The sequence below is a fragment of the Numida meleagris genome, chromosome 19 (assembly GCF_002078875.1).
Source record: "Numida meleagris isolate 19003 breed g44 Domestic line chromosome 19, NumMel1.0, whole genome shotgun sequence".
In the NCBI taxonomy this organism is placed as follows: domain Eukaryota; kingdom Metazoa; phylum Chordata; class Aves; order Galliformes; family Numididae; genus Numida; species Numida meleagris.
Window position 1 is genome coordinate 821,915 of NC_034427.1, and position 22,419 is coordinate 844,333.

Here is a 22,419-nt window from a genome sequence, read left to right on the forward strand (position 1 = left end):
CAAAGTTCAAGGAGTAAAAGATTTCACCTGGAGGCATCAGGTTTTGTAGATTAGTCTCCTAGAAAATAAGCCCTTTAATTTTGACTTTGATCTGACTTTGAGGATGTTGATACTTCAAGTCAACAGAAACTGCACGAGGTTATCTCCTTGGAAGTCTTGCCATGTTTTCTTATTTAGGCAGAGGCTGAGCAGCTGACCTTGAGATGGCCAAAGGAATGGTGCCTCTCTACAGAGTTTCAGCAGCATGGATCTTTCTTCAGTACTTACTTTAAAATAGTTTTAAGAGATTTGAAATCCTAAACTCATCATCTCTGCACAAAGGAAGAATGGGATTTGCAGTACAATGAACAGGAAAGTTCATCAGTTTAACTGCTAATATTGAGTATTATTATAAATCCAAGTTGCTGCAACAAACCTCTATTTTTATTACTTTGGCCAGCGAGCTTCTGATGGACAGATCTCTCATATAAGTTTAGAAGACATTTGAAGTACTATATAAAGAACAGAAAAAAACGCAAGGACTGAGAAAAGAGAGTGCTTAAAAGCTTCTCCAAGCAGAGCCCTAATTCGTCTATCATATCTCAAAATATCTAACTCCTAGAGCTGAGCAAAGTGTAGGAGACGAAATAAATCTAGCACTTGAGGACTGCAGACGAGCAAGGGATCATGCCATATATGGGAACATGTAGCGACCATCATTGAAAAAAAGCAACTTGCTATTTTAAGGATCATCTGTTTACATAACATTCTCCAAAAGCATTATCACTTTGTGCAGTATTTGCAATGAGGTTTGACAATTCTGCAAACATAGGAGTCACTATAAAAATTTGCCATTACTCCAAGATATATTCAGGCAGGTTTCAAACCAGGAAATGGACTCTTGCCTCTTTATTTTCTTCACTGTATAAAATCTTTCCCACTAGCACAATTGCAACCACCCTACTTGTTAGAGCAAGTGAGTGTTTAATTGTGAAAAGTGATTTATTTATTTGTTTTAATTTAACAGCCTCCAGACACCTGCCGGTGCTGGTTCAGCTGGGAGGGGTTAACCACTATACAGCACTTAGGATTTATTTTTTATTTACTGATTATGCATTTATGTTAATCTTGCAGGTAGGAAATGTCAATAAAACAAGGAAAAAAATGAATACATATTTTCAGTAATATTTACCAGTCATGCTGCTGTCTCTGTTTATTCCATTATGAAGTTTACAGTGAACAAATGCTGCATCAAATAACCATGATCCAAAGAGGTTCAAGATGCTGTTAACCTTTGGCCTGCGAGGAGCTGGCAGTGGCCGTGGCTCAGAACTTGTCTGGTTTGGGCTAGAGAGCGGAGAAGTAGAGGACGGTTGGTGCTGCACTTTCGAAGCATGTGCAGTAGTTACCTGTTTGAATGGAATTATAAATCAGCTCCTAGAAAAACGAAAATCACTTCTTCTAACCAAGGAAGCTATCCAACAGGATAAATACTTATATGCAGAATACAAAATCTTACAGTGCTGGTTTTCATCGTTGCTTTATTCACAGTCACTGCCCGATGCCTTCGGTTATGGGGTGGAGTCGTGTTGATAGCAGTGTTCTGGGGCATGCTCAGCCTATTTACTGGCGTGGGCGGTGCACTGTCCGACCGGGGTCGTGAAATGCCTGCAGATCAAAAAAATCAAGCAAGCTCTCAGCAAGTCTTCTATAAACTCATACATGGCAGCACAGTTACTCAGCCTTTGGACCGTCTATAAATAGACTAGCTTTCCTTCCCTCCCCAATCCCATAAACAGCCATAATAAGAAAACATTTTCCTTTTTACTGGCAAAAATAAATGCACAAATAGAAGAAAACTCTGGTTGCGTTAGATAAACAAATGCTTAACAGAAAACCACAAGTTCAGAACCTGGGAAAACACAAATGGGAGTACTAAGCCTAGGAGCAGGCAGAAGGAAAGGACCAAGGTTCACTTGCCAAAGCCAATTTAACAGCTCACTACTGTCAAAAATCAGGTGCATCTCACTTTTGCCTTTCTTTTCCAACCTACACCCCACAGGCCATTCTGAGACAGCTCTAGGATATCTGACCCTCAGTCAACTCAGCTCACTAAATCAAGACAAAACCAATACACAGCGCTGCTTTCTGCTCCTTTAGTAAGCTGAATCACCTCACTGAACAAATACTACAGCCAGTGCAAGTGATGGGTAAGAATGCTGAGCAAGCTATAATTTTCTGGCAGCAAGAATTTAGATCAGCCATCTCACGAAGCCCAGCCTCAGGGAAGTACTGGTGCTGCATAAGAAGCCACTCTTTCTAAGAGTCACAGATTCTGAAGCAACTAGCTTAGAAATTTCCTCTGCCAAATTTGAAGCAACAAACAGTACCTCTTCCCATTTCAGTGAATAGCACCCCCCATCATGCCCCATTTGAAAAATTAAGTGCTAAACGACATCATGTCTGAAGATTTGACTACACTGAAGTACCCAAATGCTTTGTATACAAATCACAAAACAATGAACTTCTGCTGCATCACTACTGTTGTGCCCCAAGCAGAGGGTAACGTATGCACTGTGAAATGTATTCCGTTACTTCAATTTATTTTTCTGAGGAGGTGAAAAATAAGGCGCAATATTTTGCCAAATGCACACATCACCTAAGCACGTACCAGAGAGGGCAAGATAAAAACAATGTGCTTTGACACTTGGTGTAGAAGGTAACAAGATTTCTCACTAGCCTTAGCTGAAGGAGTCCATACTTCTCCCCAGGACACACTGTGTGCGTGTGCTGTATTTGATGTCACCAAGAGTTCTGCTGTGTCCAAGCGCTATATTTATTTGTTGGTTTTGTTTTTTGTTCTTTTTTTTTAATTCAGCTTGCATAGACAGCAAAGAATTCTCTCCATATTAATTCTCAGTTTGCCCTATTTATTTAATTATTGTTTCAGTGGAAATGCTCAAAACCATCACAGGTTAGCAGAATGAGAAAAGATGTTGTTTCCATGAAGTGAGGCCACATTTTGCCTACATACAGCTTTCCTTTCACAAATTCTGGTAGTATCTGATGGACTACCAAATATTTAATATCTCACATCTCGTACTAGTAAAAAGCAATCATTAAAATTCCTTAAAGTTGGTGGCAAGGAATCTGGAAGAAGCGCAGTACACACAACTGGTTTTAAAAGTCACTATCACAGAAACAGTTTCAATAACTTTCTAGAACAGCCACAATTTGTGGAAGTGAAAACTGACAACTGGCTCTTTTCTATTACTCGGTAGCTTTTTAAACAATGCTATTCCTACCAAAGTGAAAAACATAGTAACCAAAGCTTGTTTGCACTGGGGAATACAGTACCAATATTGTCTAATTCCTCAGCCTGTTTTGTTTCTGCACAGTTTTTGTACCCGCTCAAGTTTCCTGCAGTCCGGTATCAACTCACACTTCTGGCAGATGGCTGCACTTGTTTGCACACATTTAAGAAAAAAAGCAGTAGGAGGCAGGCAGCTCTAGTGAGCTTACGATAGCACATTAACTCCGAAGAATTTTCAGTAAGTCTGAAGAGTACTCAGAATAAGGCCTTAGATTTCAAGTGCTGCACAGTGTCACTTAAAAATTAGCAGCCAGTGCTTATATCTAACCTTGTTTTTCAGGGGAACCTAAACAACTCGGTTACCAGCAGATGCAAAGAAACACAGCTCTTCTTCTCAGCAGTAGTATTCACCTATCAATCCTAAACTAAGTGCAACTGCCAGCTCGAGTATAAGTACCTGAAGATGCCAATCAAAAATCAATACCTCCCAGTAAATGGGCACTGCACACAGCTGGTGCCACAAAGTCAATAAAAAAAGTCGTCAGCACTCACAACATGCTAAAAGCGTAACACTTGTATTGTTGGTTAGATAAAAGGAAAAAGAAGCCTTGTTTAGGGAAGAGACGTTAGTGTTGGACTTGACCTTAGTTCTAAACAAATGCCAAAAAGTGCTAATAAAATGTCAACAGCAACTTACTGCATTCAAACATAACTACTGTGTACAGAGAGCGTCATTTAAAAGTGGCTTTCGCTCCCCCTCCTATCAATTTTAGGATATACTTGCAAATGATAAATGATTACATCTGTTTTCTGAAGAATACAGATTTAAAAAAAAAGAAAGTAATGATGAGGTTACTGTTCCCACCTACCCACAGGTAAGTCTAAAGCATTACCTAGGAATGCATCCACTAAACAGCTGATCCCACGCATGGCACGGAAGAATATTTGAGGCAGATGCTTAAGGCAGGGGTATTGATTCAGTTCTTGAGTCATCCCACTCACATTCAGAAACTGCTCCTGAAATTTGGGGGTAGAACTAATAATGGCTGGGTTACTCAAATCCACAGGATTACTGTGCACACAGAGAAAGAGAATATGTTTTAAGTCAGTTTAAGGACAGTTTTTAAGATTTCCAGAATGCTTAGAGACGTAGTACTTTAAGGCAATTAATTAACAGCAACACATGAGAGCATCAAATAAAAAAAACCCTCAAAATGTCAACATCTCATACCAGCATTTTTTCTACTGGAGACTTTTTTTGTAGCTTTTACTCCATCACAGGAGTTACAGAAGTCAACTTTTCCTTTCTGGGCTAGTAGTGGCACACTGTGTTCAAACATTTAACAAAAAAAATACTAATTCACTATTTTAAAGAGCTTCAAACATTCAAATAGGCTTAATAAATTTACTAAGACCCAGTGAGGCAGAGCACGCCCTAGAGAGAACAATCTTGCAGTTGCAGTAATATTCAGGACTTCTGAACTCCATTTTAAAGATATTACATAGTTAAGATTCTTCCCAAAAGGTAAGCGATAAATTACACATCATCAGCAAAAAAAAAAATGAAGTGAAAGTGAGGGAGTGGGCTGTAAAAGTTTCTGTTTTTTTCCTGACAAATACAAATGCTGCACCAGTAAGCCCAGACTGGGAGACTACAGTACTTGCAATGCTACTATAAGAAATGAAGAATAAATTTTAACTCGTAAAATAAGTAAGTTTTAAACCTAAATAAATGTTAGAATGTATTTAGAGAAAAAAATCAATTACGCTGTCCACTGGGAACATTAACGTGATACCTTCCCCAAGACTCCCCAGAACAAAGCACACCACTTCGTTCTGTTGCAAGTTTGAGGAAGAGTAATAGAGATGTTAAAATTAACTATATAGCTTTCTTTATAAAAGCAAAGAGATCCAACCATTTTAAAAATAATCTTTTGTAGGTTAAATGTAACACCCTGGGAAGCAAATGGAAGCAGTACACATCTCAGTTATAGTTCTGCTTTTCCTGTTTGCTACCTCAGAGAAACACAATTCTATTGAAGTCCTGTTTTTAAGATCCTCCAAAATGCCACATAGCTAAAAACACTGCTGCAGGACACTTGTATGACATGTCTCTCACACTTCATTCCACTTTTGTACATAAAGCTTAGCAAACTCCAGAGAAATTTTTCATTTGAAAATTTTCAAATGTGATGCAAGAACATAAACTATGGATGGTTGTAGCTACAATACCTCAGCATATGTAGAAAGCGAAACCAAGTTTGTGCGACGCACTCATTGTCCATTTCAGGAGGAATCAGACAAGCATCTTCTTCAGGAATTTTAAATGGAGGAAATGAAGGTCCATATGTAAAACGCAGCAATCTAGAAAGCAAGTCAGACAGATCTGTCATGAAGTTAATACTCCTCAAAATATAACAGTGCAGCAAAGCCTCACAGAAATCAGCAAGAGGCCAGGAGGAGACCTACAGTGACACAATACCATGAGGACAACGGTTTAGAGAAGTGATTCAAGATCCTCATTAGTAAGCCTCTCTGAGCTGCTGCTGGGAGCAGGGGAGAACAGAAGTCCTGCTTACTCCTAAAGTTAAACAGGCTGAGTTACTATTCACTGCAGCCTGTTCATGTAAAAGACAGTCAAAGCATGTAGGGAACCACAATCTGTCATGGTGATTTGTTTGGGCAGGGAAGTAGATGAACTTTAGGACAAGGCCTTCTTCAAGTCCAGAACAGAAATATACACTCCTGTGTTGAGCAGGAACCACTTTGCAGTATGCCACACTGGATGCCCCTGTTCGCATTTTGTGCCCTGGAGGCATCATCCTATGGGGTTTTGCTGCAAAATTACCTAATCATGACCACCCCAGTGAAACCTAGCATCAGCTTTGGCTTACATTTTTTTTTGCTAAGTCATGCCCCACATCTTTGTGCTGCAGAAGAACACATCGCTTTGCAGTTCTTCTTTTATGGCCTGCAAGAAACTAGCTCTTCAAGGAAGGTGATAGAATCTTAACTGACATTTGGGACTTATTCAAGAATGACTACAAACAGAAATAAGTTGTAATGCATATATCCAGCACAATCAGTTAAAATAGACTTATAAAACCCTAGGTGGGTAAAAGGAGTACCTACTGGTATGGCAACACAAAAGATCCTTGTTTTATTCTGAAGTGATGTCATAGCTATGGATACAGATTAACACTGCATAAGGGTACAAAGTTTCAAATATAATTTGCTGTTTCCCTTTGAGATTCTTACTCAAGGCTGATTGCTGATAACTCAATTCAGACAACTGTTCACTGGAATAGCACTTTAACTGTTTGAAGCTTTAATTTTATTTAAGTACTAAAAATTCAGCCTAAAATACCACTAAACTTAAAGTTAGTATCAGAGGAGTTCCATTCCCTATGGATTAAATATAAACCAACATTACTATGCAGCAGATTAGCAAAATAAATGTTACAGCAAACCTGCAGATTACTGTGAATCAACAGAACTAAGACTGTTAGTCAACAGTGAAAGATAAAATTTGGGCATGAAGTGCATGGAACAGAACGCCAACGCATGTTTGGATACAGAGCTGTGCTTTTCAGATCAATGAATCATAAAATATCTTCTGTTACGCAATGCTACATCGAATGAACTAAAAATAGCTAAAGAAATGGTGTGGGAAATACGCAAAACTTGCATTGCAGCTTTATTTCCCACAGGTTTAACAATTAGCTGCATAATTTGGAAACATCTGTTTACACTTGCTTTTTTAACAAGTAATTAAAAACCAAGTTTTCAGTATTTAATTTTTCACAATGCAGCAATTTTAATACGTTTTCAAACTTTCATACAAATAGTTATTGAAGTATCAGGGGAGACTCATTCCCCCTTGATCCCCACTTCATCAAGTTCTTTTCTCCACAAGGATGAGATTTGTCCCACAAAGCCTTCGTGCCACAAAGACCCCAGCACTACTGGCGGTACTGATGCTCCCCTCGCTGTTTGAGGCCTCCTGCTACAGCCTAACCTCTCCACCAGTTCCTCATAGTTCCATGCTCAGTGTGGCTTGGTACCGCTCCTACAGAGGAAGGAGACCACAGCCTGCGTCTGCCCCATCACAGCCACACGGCCAGCCCATAGCATCACTGGAGCTTTCGAGAGCAGGAGATGCCTCAAACACACAGACACTGCTCAGTGGTGCTAAGTACCTAATCATCTTGGTGATGCCTGTCATACATACAAATTGTAATACTACACTAATGCTAACGACTCATTCCTCACAGGACACAACATGAAAGTCAGTGAAGGAGACTGATAGACATTCACACAGAATAAAGTGCTGATTATTGGAGAAATGCTTGAGATTACACAATAACGGGCACAAACCAGTTAAGACTTTCACTTGCAGGATGAAGACACATACACGCTCAAACCATAAGAGCCAAGTGCATTTGTAGAATCTCTTGTTAAGCACTTTGTTTTGCTCATTCACTCTGGGATCACCGTGCATCCCACAAACAAGAAACTCTAGAGAAATCAAGCTGTGATCATACCAGCAGGTGTCTATTTCTTCCTGCACGATTTCTCCTACCTGGAAGTAAGAGCACAGATGACCTTGCTCCACTGCTCCACAACTGCAGGGTGATGTCGCCAGTTGGCCACCATCTCTTTGGCAGTTTTCCAGTAAGGCGGTGTTGGAAAGCACCGTGTACAGGCCAGTAACCACACCTCAAACAGCACGCCAATTAACTTTTCTGCCAGATTTTCAGCAATGCCACCTTATAGCAGAAATGAAGCATACCTTTAGTGAGTATGCAATCTAAATAACTTCAGACATCTCCCCAAGGAATACCTTGATACTAAAGGACTCTCACAACTGTCACAATTACATCTCACATGTTAGATTTCGGTTTAAGCCTTAACTGTATAGATTCCAAAGTTTTTCATCATATTTTTAATCTTTTTTCATTTAAGAGTAATTCCCAATTGCTTCCTACACTAAGTGAACTTTTTTACAAGTCCAAAGATAACAGAGAAAACCCAGTCATATGTACTTTTCAATAAATATACTGGGAATTTGGCTACTGATCTTAGGCTGTCTTATAAAACAGAATATTGGTTATCTTTTCCATTTTAATTAAGCTATAAACTGATAATGTTATTTTTCAGTAGGCAGGCCCTACGGGTTCAGTGAAACAAACTGGGCACAATGTTATCTAAACCCTTCGCTATGAACTCTTTGTGTACCGAGTCCATCGTTCTGCAAAAACGTATTTTGGAGAACTGACTCAGTTCCAATGCACTCAATCTTCTCTGACAGTGCCTTATTTCAGAGTAGTGTAGCAGAATTAGGAGTGAGCTATTGCATTCTGGTGGCTACTACTAGCTTTTAACAGGTTTCCCCCCATTTCCATAGCAGTTCAACATCCAGCAGAGCCAAAGCATTTTCCAGTAATTGGATCAAATGAAAGTCTAACACAAACCTTGCACAGTTGGAGCCGCTAGAAGAGTGTCATTAATCTGAAGAAGAAATAATAACAAAACCTCCCAGGTTTCTCTCGCCATAATTGTTGATTCACGAGCCAGTTTCTGGACCGCTTTCAAAACTTGCAAGCACAGTCTAATCTGACTAGATCCAGGGTCTGGTCTGCAAGAGAAGGAAACACTACTTGAGTCTCCAAAGAGGAAGTGGAAGACACTGCAGAGCAGTGTGTACAACAATCGGAACTTTGAGCAATTACAAGAGGAAACATCAACATGACAACTAGAGCCAAGAGCATGAGCTAAGATACATGTATGCATCACAGTTGCGTCTCTGAGCATCCTAACTCTGCCTTAACAAGTACAAGATGTACCATAATGCTTTTCTTTACATGACATGGAACTCACCGACACAAAGCAAACATTTTAACCAGAGAAAGTATAATCTATTATAACAAGGAAATATTTACTAGGACAAACAATGTGAATATTGTTAAGACACCTTTAATTGTTCCACATTTATGTCAGAAGAAAGTGTTGAATTTAGAAGAAAACATTGTTAACAAACTTCTTCCTTGTTCACCTCTTGCTTCCAAAGGTACATCCAATTCTTGCCACCAATCCCTTGCATTTAGGAAAAAAAATCTGGAATAGGGTCATTAAATAGGAAAGTTAGACTAAAAGAAGAAGGCATAAGGAGGGAAGAAAGGGAAGAATTTGACAGTGTGAAGTTTTTCCCTACTTTAAGTGCCAGTTACACACTGCCTCTGCTGAGTCACACAGTGCGAGGTGTTGCACGCGCAGCAGGCTCTCTTCCAATCAGTTTGTACAAGGCAGAATGGGGACAGAACAGTAACATGAAGTGTTCTGGAGAGTATCTGAGGACACTGGTAAACAAATCTAAGCAAACCCAAAAGCTTAAAGAGTGAAAGAATGAAGAGTGAAAGAGATTACTGATTGTAATGTGCAATATGTGATAGCCATTTTTTGACTTGCAAACTTGAAATTTCAAGCTGTAAGCTTAAGTCGTCCTACCATTTGCTAATAAATAAAAATATTACCATCCACCAGACCACTAAGTAGCATTACTAGTGTCCAAGCACTTTCAGTGCAATGTAAACCACAAGTCACATCATACAGTGAGCTCTTAAGAACACGCAGATCCACTAGACAAAGATCTGCTATTCTCAGGGAATAGTAGTTCAAATTGAGATCATGTATTGATAGATGCTTTTTAAAAATACCATCAACTCTTATCTTTGTAGTATAAACAAACTGTATTACAGTACTGGAAACAAGATTACAAAAAGACAAGATAATACCTAACGCAAAATTGCAGAGTACTAGTCATAGTTCAGAACTTCAACGGGTTGTTCTGTGTTGCTGATGCTAACAGATTATCTTGGTAAAACAACAAAGCTTGGGACAAGCAAGCCCCCATTATGGCACTGTTTTTCCCCCAAGCAACAACAAAGCAAATTTTTTAAGCAAAGAATATCCTTATTTCGTCATTCTTTAAGTTTCAAAGCGTGTCTCAAGAATTGATTCCCTAAGATTTTAACAAATTTACGTTAACACACGTACAAATAGGAGCTCCTTGTGTCTAATGGGAAACTTCTGAGCAAAAGCAGGAAAGGCAACTTTTCATTCTCCATCCTTTTTCCAGTTCCTCTTTTCCACGAAGTCAATTAAGTGGCAAACTCTAGTAGCAACGTTCTACAGACTCACATCCAAAGATTTGTACAGCAAGAATTGTTCCCAAGATTTCATACATAAATTAGAAGTTATTAAAAAGGCCTCTGTTATGCTTGGCCAGTCACATGTCCGTGGTCTCTCAAGAGATTCCAGACATCTTGGAGAGAAGACCCTAGGGCCACATCTACATTCCCATCTTCCACAGGGCAGAGCAAAGAGAGCTTTCATATTTTCTTCCCACACTTCAAGCAAAAGCCTGCAGTACTAAAATCTTATCTAACAGTAATAACTACCACTGTTGCTTAAGATGTCTGCTAGGCTCCCTGAACATCACAGCCTTGCTAGAGATGGACAGCCAGGGGGTCGCTCAGGGAGTACTCAGCTACATCATGAAAAGGAGCCCTCCATTCAACAGGGGCAGACGGGGGCAGGGCAGCGCTGCAGGGAAAGATGCACTTATTCTCTAGTGTGTCTGACAGACAGAAGAAAAGAAGCTTGACTTGCTCATCTCTCAGTGTTCTTGTTTTCTCAGTACCACACTATTTGAAGGATGGTACACATAAACAGTTACTTCAGCTGAGTATTCAAACTAAAATGGTTTATACACTTCTGCTTCATATTTGGTGAGTACATATCACTGATCACCACAACTCTGAACCACCACTTCTAAGGCAGCCAAGCACCCTCCGCACTGTCAGGATACCAGGCCAAGGAAGGAAGCTATCGAAACGCAAACCTCTACCTGATATAGGTTTGCAAGTAGGGCTTTGTGTTTTCCACTGCTTAGGAGACTTCCAGGAGATAGTTCAATGCAGGTTGCTACAAGAGCTCCTGGGTAAGCATTCTGCAGGTGCTTATCAGCACCAGGCACCTGTAGCAGTATGGTACGAGGAAGTAGTCTCTTCTTCCTCTGCCCAGACATTTAAGAAAATAAGCCCTTCCTTTCTCTCAAAGGAATTACACACAATATAATTCTATATTTAATGTTTGTTATATCATGTTTTTGCATTGCTCAATTGAAGGAAACATTTTAAGATCTTTTTTTCTGAAAAGGCACTAGGTACAAAAGAAAAATAAAACAGTATTTCAGATACATGTCAGGTGCTTGGGGAAGAAAAACAGAGATCTTATACTTTGTGGTGTATGTGCACACAGGTTTACAGTCATGACATCTAGATACAGGATGAGCAGAGAAGTCAACTGTTTCATTCAGCAGACATCACACTTGGGCTGCCATCCTGCATCAATCTCCATAAATGAAGTTGGAGCAGAAGTGCAAAACATGGCCAAGGATCACAGGAAAAGCTGCTTAATAAACAGGGGAAGAGTACATTCTCCATGGGGCCAGGGAAATAACGGTTTCTGGACAGCATGAACTCTATTCTGCACCTACTAAAGATCTACAACAGCTCTAGCAGGACAGACATGCTGCAGGAAGGCTTCTTTAACAAATTTCACATTTCCCAGCGCCCAGTGTTTTTGATACAGTAAACATGTCTACACAACATCTGAAGGTGCTCAGCTGCCACTGGAGGTGATCTGGACCTTCTACCCCAACTTCTATGCTCCACTGCAATGCTGTTTTATACTGATATGTATTACTGCATTGGAAAATTAATCACTGCCTTTAGTTAAAATGATCTTGCGCTTAAAATGAGAGCAGAGGTCCTGGAACCTGCATCAATTGCTTTCATAAGAAAAAATGCTGATGTACAAGGACTCCAAGACTCAATATCTCCTTCATTTGAGAATTGTTTATTGAGAAACAATGACTTAAAACTTCAGATAAAGGAATAAGCAGTGTAACAAAGCCCTCCCCAAAAAAAGAGACTGCCTTCAACAGTACAATTCATAAGATACTTAAGTCATCTGAAAATAATCTTATTAACTGTAAAATATTTGAAACTTGTGCATAAATGTATTCAGGGTCATGGCTTGAAACTGAAGGTAAAAAGACAGCAGTGAGGAGGTATCCTTACTTCTTTGTTCTTCTTGGACACAGGTTCACGTTTTCTTTTCATACCAGGCTACTATATATTGAATTTTGATTTTACTCTTACAGAGTCCCATGACAAAGCCCAGCTTAGGCATCAGCCAGCTCTAGGCTAAAGGCCAACAGACCATGAAGGGAGTGACTAGGTTTCTTTACCTTTCCTTGACTTCTCCAACACAGTGACCAAGAAATGACCAATAATTAGAGACAGCTTTCTGGACAAGTCTAATCCGAAGCATGCTTTCTTCGAATTTCTTCCCTCTGCTGGTTCCCTGACTGTCCTTTAAAGAGAAAGGAAACACCTTCCTCCATTGTGCCTCAAGAGGAATTAAAACTTAGTTTGGGTTGCAGAATTTGAAACAATCAAACAGCAATGACCTCCTTATTCGAAGTTGTATGAATTACTCTTCAAAGCCCTTTATCAACACAACCTTCAGATAAAGTTAAGTAATTCAAGCACAGCAGAACGTTTTGAAGGCCACTTGCACTGATGCAGCACTAACGCTTCTGAAAAGTAGGTTGTTTACTTCAGGTCTGGTACCTCCAGACCTGTACTGATTTCAGGTAGCTACTACCTAAGTACTGTTTCACAGGGGACTACTAAAACATCCTTTTCTTTAGTCAACCTGTATTCAACACCATCAAGTACATTTGTCCTAAACTACACATGAAATGTAACGCTGAGAGCACTCAAGGCAACATAACTTTTTGTCTAAGAGCTAGAAGTATGCGTATCAACATTATTATCCAAGGATGTTAAGAGTAACATCAGATTGATAGATAGCAAGCACTTCTGCAGGGCTCCTTGAAAATTATCAGCAAAACATGGTCAACATGACTATGCTCATTTAGAAGGCAGCAAATTGTGGCAACCTTGCAGGGAGTAGCTTCTCTATGCCTACACTTCTGATGTGATGGGAGAAGTAAACAAACATAGCATGGGATTGCCACAATGTGCTTTTACTTACCTCATTTTTACACATTATTAAGCAGCCGTGTGATTTAACTTTTTATCCCACTCCGGTCAATTACTTCTAGAACAATTGTTATTATATGTCTAAACACAGAAGTAACAACAAGACATGGATGAAGTGACACCTTCCTTGTAACAATAACAGTCTTACTTAATCAAGAGCCTGCATGGCTCATCATGCCTTTCTGCCAGATTACTTGCTGACTACAGCTCTGAATGCCTGTGCATCCCTCCCTAGATACTACCAACCTGATACTCACCTTGGTACAAAGAGATTTTGGAGATGTTTGAGAATGCTTTGAACATAAAGATTTGGTTCCTTAATAACTGGTAAAGGAATTGAGTCCTTAGGTAATACAAGAGCCATAATCCAGTCTGTATATACGTCGACACAGTATTTCACAGTATCGCCATCCAGAGGGAGGGTCAGTCCATAACAAACTACCTCCATAGTCCATTTTACCTAAGAATAAAGTGAAGTTATTGAAACTAAATTTTAGCAAGTAAGGAATGATTAATGCACACTAGTTATAATGCAAAAATAATTTCTTGTACCACATAACTAAAGCTATCTGATGTACACAAATTAGAATCACGGAATCATTAAAGTTGTAAATGGTCTCTTAAAATCACCAAGTCCAACCAACAACCCATCACTACCATGCTCAAGTTAATGACTTAATGTTTTCAGAAAGCATTATGATTTCAAAAAGAATATCTTCAGTCTGAACTGTAGAAAGAATTCCTCAGAACACACAAAGAGCTGGACAACCATAAACTGGTGTAGCAGAAGACTTTCAGATTCTAGCAAATACTCATACAAGATCAACACTTAAAGTCACATGCTTGCTTCAGCAATTACAAAGGTTGCTCTACAAAGGCTTTAATGTGTTAACCAACTCAATTCTTTGAATTTCCCCAACTCCTTTGGCCTGTACTTCTGGGTATAGTAGCTCAGATGAGCACTAAATACCACACATCATTTCGTACTAGGTCATGAAGTACGTCATTGCTATGAACTGGCTGTTAGCACAAACATTACATAGATTGCTAACCTAAAAATACAGTACATTTAAGAAAACTTGGATTATTAAAGAAAATGATTTTCTATAGCCTCTTAGAAGAGACCCCCTCTAGCATGAAAAAAAACTATGATCTCCATAGAAATACACTTACTTCTTTGTCTGTTTTCAGCAAACTCTCACTTCCAACCGACGATGTGATTAGAGCTTGCCCAAGAGGACGCACCACTGCATTTGCCACTTCTCTCCCCACACTTTCAGGATAGCTGTGAAGTACACTGGTATTACCCTGATCATTTTGAATGACAAGATGCAAGGATCTCCACTCTGAGTACATAGTGCCTCTATACTACAAACCAAGTAACACCTGGAGGGGCAAGAAAGAAGAAACATGATCAGTAGAAGCATCTATGAAATCATTTACCAAAACTGGAGCTGTTTGCCGTTGTAAATTCAGTATGTAAGCATCTGCAGTATACCTTTCAAGTCCTGTAAGAAAAATCAAACTGCTGTTGTTTAACCTTAATGTCTTTTAATATAGCTGATACCAAATGCTAAAAGAATCGAAAGTTACCCTAGGATTCATAAACTTAGTTAATGGGATTTCTGTGTACTGACACCCCCTCCTTTTACTTTCAGTTACGATCTGGCAGCCCATTTGTGACACTACAAGCTTCTGGAGAAGCACCTTCACCTCATGATTTCAGCTGGTGCAGTCCCTGCCATAAAGGCACTTTGTAATAAAGCTTCCTTAGCTAAATAGGGAATTGCTCCAGAAGTATTCAATTACGGCAAGCAACAGCTCCTGTTCATACCTTATCACTGCTTTCAGTTCAACAGTAGTTAAAAACACATACCATGAAACTGACAGAAAACCTCACTCATATGATCTTGGAAGATCAAATCAGGCCTCTTTCTACATTCCCAGTATTTCTCTTGCAGCAGGCAACACCCAAAACCGCTGGCTGAGAAACGTGCCTAACTGATAAGTGTGCTTACCTGAACTGCTGGAAGGACTGACTGAGCTTCGTGGAGCACTCACTCAAATCATGTATCGCCTCACAGGTACACTGCAACTCCACATACTGCTCCCGCACCTGGCACACTCACATATGCACTGGTGAGTTTCAAATCCTGCTGAAGTCCGTGCGCACACAGCCTCACCTGGCAGCACCAGCACAGCTCAGCCAGCACAAATTTCTTGAGGATGGAAGGAGCATCCCTCCTGGAGGCAGCAGCCCTGCAAACCCACTCTGAGCAGCACAGAGCACTTCAGCAGGCGCACAGCAGCCCAAGCCATCAGAGCAGCACAGCACTAGCTCCTTCCTTCCCATTATCAGTTATTTGAGCCAGCAACCACGTGAACAACACAGCACAAGGTGGGCAGGGCTGGCACCAGAGGAAAGGCAGGAGAGCATGCAGCAGCCACAGTGTGGATGCGCTCAAGCTGTCACAAACAGCGCTCCGCGGACTGCTCGCCAGCAGCTGCTGGGCATTTCAGAAACTACTCAGTTACATAGCAAATGTTTTCAGGGCCTCCCTTAAGCATTCCTTGGCAACAAACCAAACAAGCCAGGCCTGGAAACGCACTTTCTTAGGGACAAGACACCATTTAAACAAGTCTGCCTACTTAGCTAACCACCTGAATGCTGATTTACACCTAAAACCCTATGTAAAAAGCCTGATGACTCCCTTATGAGGAGGCAGCACATCTTGGTTTCCTAAACTGTGTCCTTCCCAGTTCAAGGCAGCAGCCATGCATGCTTGGCTGACAGCAAATAACCAGAGCAGGCACAGCTGGCAGAAATGCTTTCTGTGTCCTTAAGGAATTTTCTCCTCCTCTGAGACCAATGGGAGAGAAATGCCTGTACATAACTCCACAGCCTGGAGGAAAGCTGCCAAGACACTAGCTGCTGGGACACAGAAGTCACAGCGACAGGAGAACAGGAAGTGAACAGTACCCACAATCCCAGCTACAGCCATTATCCTTAGTAACAACTGCAGCCAAAGAACTAAATCAGGAGCTATGTTTCCCTACTGCTATGCTGTCCCTTTCTGCAGACCCTATGCACCCTGCCAGCCCTCCCATGGGTGCTGCGAAGCCCACTGCAGCAGCGACCACCACCTGAGGAACAGAGTGCTGGCTCAAACCAAGCAGTGCCAGCATGTGCCAGCTATCAGCTCAGCACCAGCGTATCAGTGTGCCGACAGCCACCAGCACACTCACTGTGCCCAGAAGCACAGGGAAATTGTGAGTAGCCCAGAGGCTGGAAAGCTTCAACATGGAAGACAGAAGTAAACCAGAGGACAAGGGATTCCAAATTCTGAAGCATTTTGAAAGGCCCTTGTCATACCAGCGCGCGGCAATGGAAGAAGTGACCGCCTACTCCCACCCTGCCAAGGCAAAGCACCCAGCTCTGTCGGCTGACACTTCCCAAGCTCTGAGGTGGTGTGTCTGTCACATACTTGGGATACACCACAGCAGCTGTGAGAGGTCTGGCAGCAGCACGGGGGAACCAAAGCCTTTGGTGCCACACACAGCTGGCCTCCTGCCAGACCTACAGACCTAGCGCTTAGATCTACATCTTTGGCAAGACCAAGGGAAGCCTGGGACATTGCATAGAGGAAATATTATTAACATACAAGGAATAATGAACCAAGGAACTAATGCCAATGTAAAGACCTTTTGAGTTAGGACTTCCAGAGGCATTGGGTTATTTACCTGCTACATGTAGCTACCAGAACATTTTATTTGCAAGGACTAAAAGATACTTTGCTTTTTTAGATCCCACTAACTGCCATTTGAACTGAGAGCTGTTGTTACCTGTCATGGCAGTGCTGTAGCCAAACCCAGCTGCAATTCAACTTCTTGAAATCAGACACAAGCTAACAACACCAGTAAGTCTCCCCACAACCACATCTCCTTTTACGTTCAATCTGTGGAAGTGGAACATACAGTCTTGTAGCTTGCTTAGAAAGCTCAACACAAAAGGTACCTAACACTTCATAGAAGCAGGACACACCCTCTCAGAAGAGTCTGCATTTGTCTCAAATTACTTAAACATCTACAGAATACTGAAAGAACATGCAGCTTTTACTCCGTACCACCAGTGCTCTTTAACCTTAATTTGCTCCTTCAATATTTTCGCATTTCAGTTTCAAAAATAGCACTCTGGCTCAATACCTGAGCATCACCTGCATGAAATTTAGGAGAATATCTACACAGACACAGGTTCAAATCACTGAGGGCTCCCAGGGTTCCAGACTACCTAACTAAGGGGAAGAAGGAGGACAAAAAGGAAATAGAACGAGTAAATTCACCAAGCAGTTTTACACACAAGTTTAGAAACAGAACACATTTATGTTCTGCAGTAAATACAACAACCTCAGATTTCTACAGGTAGATGGATCTGGAAAGAAACTCCCAACACTAACATTGGTGGAAGAACAGCGAGATGCAAAGTTAAAAATGCCATCCACTATAGAACTGAGCGTGGTACCAGTATTCCTCAGCAAAGTAAATAGCTTGCATGTCAACACACTCCCTTCTAAGCCATTTCAGCTTGGAGATTTTTATAACTACTACCATATAAAACTAGAGAAGGATGTTTCAGCATTTAAGACCAAAGATCTTCAGTTCATAGACACTCTAGAATTTGGTGAGCATAAGAAAGTCACTAATAAGCTCGTAAAATTAAAAAAGATCGTGATATTTGAGTTTTATTTCCTAAAGCCTTCAGAGGAGTAGGTGCAGCCAAAATATTTTGCCTCCTAGAGCAGTGAAGTTCTAAACAACAACTAAACAACAGCAATTATTTTGAAGGAACACACAGGAGCTCAGAGCAGCGGTGGGATTTTTGAAGTGTGCACAGGGAAAGGGTAAGGAACTGATGTTTGTGTAGGAAGCAGCTCTCAGAGCAGGTGCAACAAGGGCTAGGAGCAAACTGGAACACTAAGCCCTTCATGCTCAGAAACTTCAGATGCAAAACTAAATGTTTGCCTACTACGCAAGGGTTTGGAGCACAAGGACAAGCCTTTCCAAAATATGGGAGCTTCCTGGGTTTCATCAGAACCAATAAGACAGAGACTGAACTGCAAATTCAATGGAAACAATAATATTAATATAGCGGACATGAAGACAAGCAGCAGAGACACACAAGGAAGACCGCTCTGAAGACAGCAGAGCCTACAACAAAGTAGCAGCAAGATAAAAGGAAGCACACCATTAAGTTTTAGGATATTAAATACACTTCAAAAGTATTTCAAGGAAAACAAGGTAGTCACTTGCCCCACCTTGCCACTGCTGCTGCCCCTCTGCCCTCCAAGTTTCTGCTGGAGAGTACAGAGACTGGCTTAGGTCCTGGCAGGACTGACTGACTCAGCACCACCATTGCAGGACTGAAGAAGAACACAATCCTCCAGGCACCCACCTTCAGCGCCCACCCAGTAGGTGCCTCTGCCCCAGGAACACAGCATGTTAAGAGACATCATGTAGAGCAGCTTGCAGGCCCTGCTCTGATTAAAGTCAGTATTTTGCTAGAGAATAAATGGAAATGCACGTCAGGATTACTATTAAATGAAAGATCCCCAATTCAAGGCAGGAAGAGATGAGGCTGAAAAAGAACAGGAACTCATGGCCCCAGTCCCAGCTCAGGTGAGACATTCAGTCGGAGTGCTGCTGAGTGGGAGAGAGGAGTATCACAGCTCCCCTCGCCCAGGGAACATAAATTTGCCCAATTTTATCATCCAGCTGCAGAAGAAGTCCAAGGAGGTTGTGGATGCCCCATCCCTGGAGGCATTCAAGGCAAGACTGGACATGGCTCTGGGCAGCCTGGTCTAGTGGTTGGCAACCCTGCACTCAGCAGGAGCGTTGAAACTCGATGACCTTTAAGGTCCTTTTCAACTCAGGCCATTCTATGATTCTATGATAAGTCAGTACACAAATCCAATGGCGATCCCCATTTAAGCCTTGGTGCACGGGATTCATCTCTCCCCAGCAGACCCCACTCACAGGGTCAAAGCCCCATTTTACCTGGGTTCTGAGGAGACCGCTGGACGCAGCCCTCCCAAAGCATAGGGCCCAGACACCTGTCATGGAGGAGCAGCCTAGAAGTACGGAGCTGTCACATCTGAGCATTCCTCAACCCATAGGAAAGCAGAATCAGTCAGCTTTATACGTTTTGGCTATTTTACACTGCTTTCAGGTTCCATCACTCAGATAGTACTACTGCTTTGCCTCTGGCTGCCTTTCCATCTGTCAGAGCTGGGTGAGAAGGCGATCCTTCAGGCTGACCACACAAGAACCTAAGGAGCTCCCACAGGCTCCACCTGCACCCAAAACTGCTCAGTTAACACCGCTGCAAAGCACAGCACTTCCCCGAACCAGCTGAAGAACAGTTTCCATTCAGTGCCTTACGGTACATTTGCACTCCTTCCTCAGCGCGGCTCCTCGCACCTCGGCACAGCCGGGAGCCGCTCTCCCTGCCCCGGAGACGGGCAGGGCCTGCTGCCCATCCAACCGCGCAGCTGAAGAGAAACGGGACTACAGCGGAAGCAGAACGGGCACAGAGTTACCTGCCGCTCGCAGAGATATAGCCACACAGAACTTTCCTCCCCACGGCACAGCTCCCGAACCGTGGCCCCCGCCCCGGGCAGGGCACAGCCGGGCAGGACAGGCCCAAGGCCGGGGCCCTCCGCAGCCCGCTCCCGCCGACCCGCTCCCAGCAGCCGCTCGGCGCCCACCGCACAACCCCGGCGCTGAGGGTGGCCCGGTGCTCCGCGCAGCGAACCCGGCCCCAGGAGGGCGGGAGCCGAGCGGGCAGCGGCCGCCGCCACAGGCCCGGGCGCGGGGGGGGGGGAACGGTCGGGCCCGGGCGGCCTTACCTGAGCCGAAGAGCCCGGCGGGCATGTCGGGCCGGGCAGGGCAGGGCCGGCCGCTCCGCCCTCAGACCGCCGGCTCCATGGTGCCCGCGGCGGCCGAGGCGACACAGGGAGACGCCGCACCGAGCTGCCTCGATCCGCAAACCGCGGCCGCTTCCGGCAGCGCCACAAAGCGCACGGCGGGCGGCCAGGCCCCACGGCGCCCTGCGCACGCGCACCCACACCAGCCCACGACTCCCCACCCCCAACGAGCCGCTCCTGCCGCGGGTAGCGCCGAATAAGTCACGGGGAAAAGCTGTGCGCGTGCGCGTGCGCGTGCGCGTGCGCGGCTCGGCCGCGGCGGCGCCGGCCGCCTCCGCCGTCCTCTTCTTCTTAAAGGGGACGCGCCCACCTCTCCCGCCCCGCCCGAGGCCGCCCTCCTTCAGCGGCCCGTTCCGCCCCGCAGTACTCTCTTGTCCTTTGTACCTCCCTCCTGCTCCGAGGGGCGTTGCGGCACCTGTGCTCGAGCGGGTCCCCACAAGCAGGCGCCAGGTCCCTGCCCCGCGCCGCGGAGCGCCCGCGTCCCTGGGAGCTCGGCAGCACTGGAGAGGAGAACGCGGAATATATCCACAGTACCTCCGGCAAGGCACCTCTCTGCTCTCTCCCCTTGCACCCGCTACGTGTGCTTTTCCAAAAGAGTGTTAATGCCTGTGTTTTTCCAAAGGAGTGTTAAGGCTTTGACTTGCAGAATCAAACTCTATAACCACAAAGTAGTTATAAAGCAGGTATGTTTTATTCAGTGCACCGCGCACGCCGGGTGCAGAAGGGGTAGCCCCTTCCTTATCTGCAAATCGAAAGCAGGTAGACGCCTTCATTTATAGAAAGACTATATGCATATTCATAGTATTTCTAAGACAAGGAGTGGCTGTTACAATTACTTTAGAAACTTATTACAATATTTTAAACCCATTCGGGTTAAGGCGCCCCACATCCTCCCACTGTTTGTGCTCAACAACTCCGCAATTCCAGCTATATACAAAAAATTATCCCCCCATTCAGGTTGAGGCGTCCCACACCCTCCCCAGTACTCAAACTCAACTACTCCAGGATTCCAGCAGTATACAACAAATTATCCCCTCATTCAGCTTGACCGATGAGCCACAAAGGACAAAACAATCAGCTGCGGTGCTTCCTCGGAGATGGCACCGAAGGCAACTGACTGTATCGTCCGGTTTTCTGGCGTTGCCGTGCTTTACCTTTCATGGTCAGTGGAGTGGAACTAAGGAAACGCAAAGCGTTTCCATTTTGGTGTTGCAGTGTATTGCAGTGGCTGGCGGTCTTTGCAGTTGGGAACGTCCTCGTGTCTTTTTGTATTCCAAACAAGATCCCGTCCTTGAGCTGCATTAGAAGCAACTCGTGGTATCTTGTGGAAGAAGAGGGGGTGCTGGAACAGGCTCCCCAGGGCGGTGGTCACGGCACCAAGCTGCCGGAGCTGAAGGAGCATGTGGACAATGCTCTCGGACGTGGGGTTTGCATTTTGGTGGTCCCGTGTGGGGCCAGGAGTTGGACTCGGTGGCCTTTGTGGGTCCCGTCCGGCTTTGGCTGTTCTCCGGTTCTGTGAGCAGAGGATAGGGCCGATGTGGCGCGAGCTCACGTGACGCGTTCAGCATGGCAGGTGCTTTTTGGAGCGGAGCTGGGTACCGTGGCAGGCGGCTCCCGCTGAACGCCTTGGCCCACGCAGGCGCTCCAAGATGTGCTCTGCTGGCTTGGCACAACGAGGGCAGCCCAGAGCAGTCTGTATGGCCGCAGCCGCGGTTGGCAAGGAGGACGAGCAGGTGCTTTCCTAGCAGGCGCTTACCACGGCGGTAGCGCTTGCTGCGTATGACCGTAGTGTTCCCGATGCTCTCGGCAGGCACGGCAGCCTGCGCACCGCACCAGGTCACTGCCTGTTGCCCTGGTTTTCCCTCGTCCCCTCCCGAGAGAAAGCGCAAAGGGCAGAAGCTGCTCGGGAGCTGGCAGAAGCTTCCCGGACTGACGTGGGCAGGCCCGGCACTGGCCCTGCAGCAGCTCCGCCCCTCGGCCGGGAGCCTCAACACCACCGCGTGCCTGTCCC

General features: G+C 43.8%; 1 protein-coding gene across 4 annotated transcripts in view; it reads right to left on the reverse strand.

The window, feature by feature from the left end:
• The window catches only part of RALGAPB (Ral GTPase activating protein non-catalytic beta subunit), a 63,773-nt gene extending 43,200 nt beyond the window's left edge, over positions 1 to 20,573 (reverse strand). For 3 of the 4 annotated variants that reach the window (XR_002444155.1, XM_021416514.1, XM_021416512.1), the window contains exons 1-9: positions 20,331 to 20,573; positions 14,602 to 14,814; positions 13,686 to 13,888; positions 8,767 to 8,930; positions 7,875 to 8,061; positions 5,525 to 5,656; positions 4,186 to 4,364; positions 1,499 to 1,647; positions 1,172 to 1,388 (exon numbers count right to left, since the gene is read on the reverse strand). Coding sequence is in view for 3 of the 4 variants with exons in the window: in XM_021416514.1 (XP_021272189.1) it covers positions 1,172 to 1,388; positions 1,499 to 1,647; positions 4,186 to 4,364; positions 5,525 to 5,656; positions 7,875 to 8,061; positions 8,767 to 8,930; positions 13,686 to 13,888; positions 14,602 to 14,784 (1,414 nt within the window). In the remaining variant the exon portion in view is untranslated. Of the gene's footprint in view, positions 1 to 1,171; positions 1,389 to 1,498; positions 1,648 to 4,185; positions 4,365 to 5,524; positions 5,657 to 7,874; positions 8,062 to 8,766; positions 8,931 to 13,685; positions 13,889 to 14,601; positions 14,815 to 15,446; positions 16,983 to 20,330 lie in introns of those variants that run through there. The other variant, XM_021416513.1, reaches the window with a different exon arrangement.